This window comes from Oncorhynchus mykiss, chromosome 22, assembly GCF_013265735.2.
Source record: "Oncorhynchus mykiss isolate Arlee chromosome 22, USDA_OmykA_1.1, whole genome shotgun sequence".
NCBI classification, from domain to species: domain Eukaryota; kingdom Metazoa; phylum Chordata; class Actinopteri; order Salmoniformes; family Salmonidae; genus Oncorhynchus; species Oncorhynchus mykiss.
This window is the reverse complement of record NC_048586.1, coordinates 45,831,954-45,841,521: the sequence shown is the minus strand read 5'-3', so window position 1 is coordinate 45,841,521 and position 9,568 is coordinate 45,831,954. Positions and strand designations below refer to the sequence as shown.

The window sequence follows — 9,568 nt, the reverse complement described above, 5'->3', positions numbered from 1 at the left end:
AATCGGAATGGTGTGGATTTCTTTGTCCTCAGTTGAATTGAACAGAGGGGGACAGTTAGTCATTGTTAGTCAATCATAATTCTGAACCCCCTCCCCCCCCCCCCCCCCTCCCCTAAAAAAAGCAGGTTTCAAAAGTATTGCCTCTGTTTATTAAAGTGTATTGTGGCTCTAATTTGTTTTGTATGCAAAATAATTTTCTAAAAGGCATCTGGCTATTGTTTGAAAGTAGCCTTTAGGTTTTTTATAAAATGTTGAAGGTTTAAAAAAAAACATTTAAAAATATATTTTATACGCACAGTTTTGACATAAACGTATGTCTGACTGTATCTATAAATTCCATACACATTTCCGGGGAGAACAAACTGTTGAGCTATTGCTTACGTCACCTATTCGATGTTTAGATAATATCTACATTTGTAGTAGTGGATAATATTGGGGTTAATGTGGCCCGGTGTATGTTTTTCATACCATTTCTGTGGAACATCAGTGAGAAAGAACGATGTCAATTAAACTTATTTTATTTAACATGTAAAAATCCCAACATAATCATCGTCATTGATTCATTTGAAATCCCATCCAAAATAAGTAAATAAATATAATTTAGCACTTTTTTATAAAAAAATAAAGAAGTGATCATTCTTTGCGTGCGTTGTGACGGGCATGCTTGGCAACAACAACAAAACATGGAAAGAGGAAACATACATGAGAAAACAGCCATCTATAGGATCGGCAGGGACGTTGGAGAGAAAATACTGAAAGGACATATTGTACAAGTGGCAGAGGAAGAAACAGGAGCAACATGGTACAGGAGGAAGAAACAGGAGCAACATGGTACAGGAGGAAGAAACAGGAGCAACATGGTACAGGAGGAAGAAACAGGAGCAACATGGTACAGGAGGAGGAAGCAGGAGCAACATGGTACAGGAGGAAGAAGCAGGAGCAACATGGTACAGGAGGAAGAAGCAGGAGCAACATGGTACCAGCGCTACATGGCTGAAAGCAGACACAAGCTAAAAGTGTAAATCCACACATTAACCAAGGGCCTGATATAAAAACTATCGTACAAACAGAAATCTGAATCTACAAATTTACAATCTACATGACCATTGTGTTCTCAAGCCGTATGCTTTACCTACATAGTGTACTTTCGTTTATTCTGTCTCGGGAATGCGCTAGTCTAAAGTTAAATAATGATCGAGAACATGACATTGAAAGACATCAGTAATGCCCTTCGTATAATGTGTATTCCCGTCAGACACAATGTGAGATAGGTTTGCATACAGTGACGGGTTTTACTGAATATTAAAAGCACCCTTTATATATTTATCTAAATCATGCTACAACATGGTATGTAAGTAGCGCTCCTCCCATTTTCTAAAGCAATGCATTTCTGCTGGCTCAATCCAACATTTATTTCAGCAACAGATAAATAAAAATCAAAAAGACGTGTTGGACTGATATACACCGTGACGTCTTCAACCCAAAGTTAATTTCCCTTTTCTCCCTCTCGTTTTATGATAAGAGTTCAAGTCATTTGGAGTCACTCGTCAGCCTGGACATTGTGACAGCGCTCATGCCGGAAACATGTGGTGGCACCTGGCACATGCTGCATGGACAGGGCATTCCCGCGCCCCAGTGATGGAAACTGCTACCCAGGGGGCCCGGGACGGCCGAGGGCGCCTTCAGGAGTCCATGGTGGGGTCTGATCGAGGTGAGACCCGTTGTAGAGAGAGAGGCAACCGTGGAGACTGCCGGGGGAAGAAGTGGATGGTGCACCGGGTGGGAGGCGTGGGAAACCGCCGGATGACCAGGCAGGGGCCCAGTGTGCGCCATGGTACCACATGCGGAGGGGTGGAAGCTGCTGTGGTGGCCGCTGCCGTAGAACTCACTGACAAGCCTCTTCATCTCCTCCAGCGAGTTGCTCAGCATCAGGATGTAGTTTCTCGCCAGAAGGAGAGTAGCGATTTTGGAGAGTTTGCGCACCGAGGGCCCGTGCGCGTAAGGCATGACCTCCCGGAGACCGTCCATGGCGATGTTGAGGTCGTGCATCCTCTTCCGCTCCCGGCTGTTGATTTTCAGCCGCATCCCCTGCAGCTCGTTCTCCGAGAGCAGTTTACGGTCCTTCTTCGACAGCATTTTCAGGGTAATGTCATCGTCGTCATCCGACAGGCTCCGCATGTCCGCGGGTATCTCCGGTGGAGAGTCGCTCTGTGTGGACGAGACAGTACCGGAGAAACCCACCATGTGTTTCTTCACCGCATGCAGGAACATATCGTGCACATCGGGAGAGGAAGGTCGGCTAGACACTCGGCCGGTACCGGAGTCCATGATGATCCTCAGGTTTATTCGGACAGCGCAATAGTCTACGGAAAGAACAGTAAACGAACCATTTAGCATCAGATTCTTTTCCACTGCCACTAGGATTCAAATGTAAAAACACGTCACTAGATTATAAGAATATGCTACACGGGACAACCAATTCAATGTGCAATGGATTAAACAGGAGAAGGTAAACAAAAAACATGCACGAAAGGACACGAGAAGGTTCTTGAAAGTTATTCTACACATGAAGTTAAAAAATAAATAAAAAGATTCTCAGATGAGGCTATATTTTGTGTCAAAAAAAATATCACAACTGCCTAAATGACATCAATATTATCCCGAAAAGCAGACAATAAACCTACCGAGAGAGAGAGAGAGCGAGATGCAGAGCGCAGCTCGGTGCAGAGAAAGTGTCGCTGTTCAATCCACTTGTTACTCCCAATCACAACTGACAGCCCATTTGGCACGCACGGGCATGACGACAGGGTTTTATAGCGGACTTAACGATCCGGGGGCAAATCACCGGGACAATGCCATGGCTTTTCCGACTGTCTGTCATCCATTCGCCAATTGGCATCTTACGAACGGAGAGAGGGGAGGAGGCTTGGAGGAGTTAGGGGTCTTCAAATCTGATGTCATTACAAAGAAATTCGAACTTCGTTAAATGAATGAATTAGACACACTCGGCATATGACATTTTTGTGAGGGAAATAAGTTGTTTAGGCATGTAGATTTTTCAGCAACGATAAGGAAGAAATAGGCTAAGTAAATCGTATTGACCACCACTAAACGATATAAATACATTATCTTATTTTAGTAACATCAACATTATATAACAATCATTGCAAAAAAAATATGAAATTGATTACACTTTTTTTGTTGTTGATAGATTCTAGACTTTTCGGTGGGAAAAGAACGAGCTGTTCTCTCTCTTTTCGAATTCTACAGCAGAAGAGTTTAGCAATGCATGTTTTTGGATATTCAAAGACTGTATTCAAAAACTGTAAATTACATTTAAACTGTAAATCAATTAACTTGTCATTATGAATAGCCTATTTATGATGACAAGCTTCCCGTTTTGATGAGCTTACATTTGAGGTTATTTTTTTGTTGTTGTTTGTTTTTCCAAACGAAATAATTCCTCAGAAAATATCATAATGTCAAAATAATAATAATAATATCAAAATGATCATAATTGTACAGTATACTTCGGTAATATTTTGTTTCCTGTTGTGAAATTGAAAGCGACATTACTAACTCGATCAGGCTCTTGGAAATAACCAACGAATAATGATTAAGCTTTGAGCTGCAATATGTTAACTGTTAGTTTCCTGTCGTTGCGCGCACAGCACACACACACACACACACACACACACACACACACACACACACACACACACACACACACACACACACACACACACTGTCTCCGCCCATGCCCATTTGGAGCAATAGCGGTTGGAGCAATAGCGCTTATTATTTCAACCCGACGACCCCAAGAGCGCCCAACAGCTGACGGCGTGAGCCACGACTCAACCCGCTAAAGGGCATTTATTTTTTAACGTTAATAAACGAAGCCTGCAAAATTGTTTTTAACGGTTATGATCAGTAACATTTCAATTAGTCCAATATGGACTAGCAGCAGCGCGAGCCTCTTTAGGCAGCCAGGCGATGATAGATGGGACAAAACAAGTGACTCTCTGGCGCTCTGATATAAGTGAAGTTGACAAGGTCATTGTCCGAGAAACAAGTGGAACCAGTCACAAACTACAGGCAAAGAAAGCAAAAGATGATGTATAACTACACAGCATAATACTAATAATAGTTAAATGTATTTATTTAATTTCTTCATAACTCCTCAAGCATCAATTTGAGCAAATAAGACCATTGTGCAATTTATGCAACTTTATCTTGATGACAATATTTTTACCCAGCTATTCTATACTGTAAAATATGGTTATGATAATTAAACTGGCCATTTTATATTATACAGTGTCGTCAGAAAGTATTCACACCCCTTGACTTTTTCCACATTATGTTGTGTTACAAATTGGAATTCAAATGAATGTAATGGTCTTTTTTCTTTCAGTGGAAGAAAAATACTACGTTTTTTTAAAGATTAAATGAAAAATAAACACTAATATATCTTGATTAGATTAGTATTTAACCCCTTGAGTCAATACAGAATGCTTTTTGGCACTGATTAAAGCTGTTAGTGTTTCTGGGTAAGCCTCTTAGAGCTTTCCGCACCTGGATTGAGCAATATTTGCACATTATTATTTTTTTTTTAACTCTTCATGGTAAGAAACTCCAGTATATATTTTGCCTTGTGTTTTAGGTTATTGTCCTGCTGAAAGGTAAATTTGTCTCCCAGTGTCTGGTGGAAAGCAGAATGAACCAGGTATTCCTCTAGGATTTTGCCTGTGCTTAGTTCTATTCCATTTATTTTTATCCTAAAAAACTCCCTATTACTTGCCAATGACAAGCATACCCATAACATGACGCAGCCACCACTATGCTTGAAAATATGAATAGGGTTACTCAGTGATGGGTTGTGTTTGCCCCAAACATTTAAAAAAATATATATTTCACCTTTATTTAGCTAGGCAAGTCAGTCAAGAACAAATTCTTATTTTTCAATTACGGCCTAAGAACAGTGGGTTAACTGCCTTGTTCAGGGGCAAAACACTGGATTTTTTACCTTGTCAGCTTGGGGATTTGATCTTGCAACTTTTCAGTTACTAGTCCAACACTCTAACCACTAGGCTACCTGCCTCCCCATAACAAAAATTATTCAGGACAAAAAGTTAATTTCTTTGACACATTTGTTGTATTACTTTAGTGTCTTGTTGCAAGCAGGATGCATGTTTCGGAATATTTTTTATTCTGTACAGACTTCCTTCTTGTCACTCTGTCATTTAGGTTGGTATTGTGGAGTAACTACAATGTTGTTGATCCATCCTCAGTATTCTCCTATCACAGCCATTAAACTCTGTAACTGTTTTAAAATCACCATTGGCCTCATGGTGAAATCCCTGAGCGGTTTCCTTCCTCTCCGGCAACTGAGGAAGGATGCCTGTATCTTTGTAGTGACTGGGTGTATTGATACACCATCCGCAGTGAAATTAATAACTTCCTCAAGCTCAAAGAGATATTTCGCCCTCATCTTTGTGGTTGAATCTGTGTTCGAAATTTAAGACTCGGCTGAGGGGTATTCTTTAAAAACAAAATGTCAGCCTACTTTTATTGCATTCCATGCAATTTATTATGTATCTCCTTTAAGCACAGTTTTACTCCTGAACGTATTTAGCCTTTCCATAACAAAGGGCTTGAATACTTATTTGACTCAAGACATTTCATCTTAATTTATTTATTTTTTAATCAGGAATTTATAAGTCAGACTGATATTGTGGGTTATTGTGTGTAGATCAGTGGGCACGATATCTCAAAGGTGTGTGAATACTTTCGGGAATGCACGGTAGGTAATTGCATTGTAACGCTCGTCGTCGGTGGAAGGAAGAGTGGACCAAAGCGCAGCATGGAAAGTGTTCATGATATTTATTTACAAGAAACACTCAAACAAAAATAACACATCCGAAAGCGAACAGTTCCGTCAGGCACAGGCACAGACACCAAACAGAAAATAACCCCCCACAAAATCCAAACGGAAAATCAGAATTTATATATGATACCCAATCAGAGACAACGACAGACAGCTGCCTCTGATTGGGAACCACACTCCGCAAAAACAACAAGGAAATAGAAAACATAGATTTTCCCAACCGAGTCACACCCTGAACTAACCAAAGATAGAGAATAAATCAGGATCTCTAAGGTCAGGGCGTGACATGCATGAAGAAAGTAGGCCTTTGTAACTGTGGTATTTTGTGCAATTGTTTGTGTACTGTAGCCTATGTGTGACCCATTTTAACTGCATTTAATGTGCATATTTAGGCCTATTATAATTCAATGAACCATCTGTAACACTAGATTACGTCTGCATTCCGTACACTGTATTTTTCTATACAGAGTAGGCTATAACTAATCGCGTTTTACATCCAACCATTTCATGCGGATGAATTACCTGACGCGTGATACAAATCATGACGCGATTGATGGAAACATGAAATGCCGGTACAATTGCATAAATGCCGACCGACAATATGTTCGTTCTATATGGTGGGATATTTTTGTGTCTGTAAAATGTATTAGTGTAATAATGAAAATAATAACCATCATACGGTTGTAAACTTCCCACTGCGTTTTGGGTAAACGTGCAGATTATTAGGCTAAAGATTAAATAAATGATGAACTTCAAAGGGTGTTGATGAGCTTGATGCTCCTTTCCAATAAATATCGAGGGTTCTTATTCCGGTGACGTAATGATCGATGCTTGACTGCAGTTTGACAACTACAAATAATGTCGCTTTTAATCGTATAATGTTGGTAGCCGACCAGCACTGGATCTGCGAGCTGTTGGCTAGAGCGCATGTGCCAGAGTGGTGCACATTTGCTATATCACGCTGCAATATTTTTGTGAGAAAACCAACCATCAGTAGAGTTGAAAATGCGATGGAAACCCATTTAACTTGCATTTTTCATACGGTACATGGGAATTTAACGGCAAAAATTATTTTAATGTGCACTAGGTCAAAATGCGCATATTGTTTCATGCAGATTTTAGAATATTTGCGTGAAAAATATTTTTCCATACGTAACACGGATTTTGTTTCTCTTTGCAAAACCGTTATAAAGCATTTACAGACATAGTTCACTGTATGCAGATTATTACATACAGAAAGAACTCTGATGTATAGGATCTCTGTTACCATATGTTTAGTTAGAACTTGGTCGGGGGAGGCCGTCATTGTAAATATGATTCTGTTCTTAACTGACTTGCCTACTTAAATAAAGGTTCAATTAAATAAAAATAAATCGTTAGCTGAGATATAGCCTAGCCTAGTTTGTTTAATGTGTTTGTGGTAGGGCTACAAGTATTGTCAAACAAATATAAATTCACCGTATTTAGTCTAGTAGGTCATATCATGAGTAGGACTACATTTGTACTGTGAGCGGTATCATAGCAGCAATAACCAGTGGATCATGTGCACAGCCCGAAGGATTAACAACCCACGAGTCATTGCGAGTGCACCCAAGCAGAAGACACGGTGGTGAATAGGATACGTCTGTTTGCCTGTTTACGGGCTCTAAATAAGATTATGCTAACGAGAGCGGACAAAGGGGCGTGTTTGTGAAAAGTGGCATTTTTAAAACAACAGGTAGGTTCAGTTATACTGCGCCACTGATGTCTTCATTAGACAATCCAATAATATCACTTGTTAGAAATGAACAACATAGAAATATTTGAGGATTCCACCCCCATATCATTATTTAAAATGTCAGCTAGGGATGAGTGCAAAGTGTATCACAAGCCACCATCAGAGATACTGATTGACATCTGTCTAGGGAGTAAAGCTGTAGGGTAAAGAGAGCAGAAGAGAAGGGAGAATCTGAAATAACACTCCATCCTCTATAGTAGTGCACTACTTTTGACCAGAGCCCTATGAGACTTGGTCTATAGTAGTGCAGTACTTTTGACCAGAGCCCTATGAGACTTGGTCTATAGTAGTGCACTACTTTTGACCAGAGCCCTATGAGACTTGGTCTATAGTAGTGCACTACTTTTGACCAGAGTCCTATGAGACTTGGTCTATAGTAGTGCACTACTTTTGACCAGAGTCCTATCAGACTTGGTCTATAGTAGTGCACTACTTTTGACCAGAGCCCTGGTTATAGGGTGCCATTTCAGATATGACCATGGCCTCAACTCTTTGGACAGAAGGTTCCAGAACTATCTCAAAGGCTTTTAAGCTTTAACTTCAGGCCTCACTCTCCCTCGTATATGATGGATGACAAGTCATCGATATTGAACCTAATAAGGGGAAACTGCTCTGTTACTTCGTATGTGTTTTAGTATTTTCTTCCCTGCATGTTGAAGAACTCTCTGAGGCCTCCTTGGGGTCTCGGATTGAGACGTGCCTGCTGTGTGTGTGTGTGTGTGTGTATGTGTCTGTCCTTGTGGTGTCTCTGCTTGTCTGTCTGTTTGTCTCAGGGTTTCGGCCATGCCAGAGGGCCATCTGCGAATGTGTGGCCAAACTTTAAAATGCTAATGACAGCGCCTGGAGGCTACGGAGAAGACCTTACAAGATGCTTCATCATCTCTTATTTATTCATCTGATAATCCTGCCTGGTGTTCCAAGGTAAACAAGTATATCCCACGCCGGCCAAGGGGCTGTGGGGTCTGTGGGGTCTGTGGGGTCTGTGGGGGCTGTGGGGGCTGTGGGGTCTGTGGGGGCTGTGGGGGCTGTGGGGTCTGTGGGGTCTGTGGGGGCTGTGGGGTCTGTGGGGGCAGTGGGGTCTGTGGGGTCTGTGGGGTCTGAGGGGCTGTGGGGGCTGAGGGGCTGAGGGGCTGTGGGAGCTGTGGGGCTGTAGGGCTGTGGGGGCTGTGAGGGCTGTGGGGCTGTAGGGCTGTGGGTGCTGGGTGGGCTGTAGGGGCTGGGGGGCTGTAGGGTTGTGAGGGCTGTGAGGGCTGTAGGGGCTGTGGGGCTGTAGGGCTTTGGGGGCTGTGAGGGTTGTGGGGGCTGTAGGGCTGTGGGGCTGTAGGGGCTGGGGGCTTTGAGGGCTGTGGGGCTGTAGGGCTGTGAGGGCTGTGGGGGCTGTAGGGCTGTGGGGCTGTGAGGGCTGTGGGGGCTGTAGGGCTGTGAGGCTGTAGGGCTGTGGGGGCTGTGAGGGCTGTGGGGCTGTAGGGCTGTGAGGGCTGTGGGGGCTGGGGGGCTGTGGGGGCTGTAGGGCTGTGGGGGCTGTAGGGGCTGTTGGGCCGTGGGGGCTGTGGGGGCTGTGAGGGCTGTGGGGGCTGGGTGGGCTGTGGGGGCTGTGAGGGCTGTAGGGGCTGGGTGGGCTGTGGAGGCTGTGGGGCTGTGAGGGCTGTGGGGGCTGTGAGGGCTGTGGGGCTGTAGGGCTGTGAGGGCTCTGGGGGCTGTAGGGCTGTGGGTGCTGGGTGGGCTGTAGGGGCAGGGGGCTGTAGGGCTGTGGGGCTGTGGGGGCTGTGGGGCTGTGGGGGCTGTAGGGCTGTGAGGGCTGTGGGGGCTGTGGGGGCTGTGAGGGCTGTAGGGCTGTGAGTGCTGGGTGGGCTGTAGGGGCTGGGGGGCTGTGAGGGCTGTGAGGGCTGTGGGGGCTGTGGGTGCTG

General features: G+C 43.5%; 1 protein-coding gene across 2 annotated transcripts; it reads right to left on the bottom strand.

Moving 5' to 3' along the window:
* Window positions 1-502: 502 nt before the first annotated feature.
* LOC110501937 (oligodendrocyte transcription factor 2-like) lies at window positions 503-2,787 on the bottom strand. Of its 2 annotated transcripts, none has more exons than XM_021579815.2 (2): window positions 2,688-2,787; window positions 503-2,364 (listed from the first exon to the last, which is right to left on the bottom strand). In XM_021579815.2, the coding sequence occupies exon 2, from the start codon at window positions 2,326-2,328 to the stop codon at window positions 1,531-1,533; it is 798 nt and encodes a 265-aa protein (XP_021435490.1). In that variant the 5' UTR covers window positions 2,329-2,364; window positions 2,688-2,787; the 3' UTR covers window positions 503-1,530. The 2 variants fall into 2 exon arrangements, with proteins under 2 accessions (XP_021435490.1, XP_021435491.1); XM_021579816.2 differs by having other exon boundaries at window positions 503-2,363; window positions 2,685-2,775.
* Window positions 2,788-9,568: the final 6,781 nt, after the last annotated feature.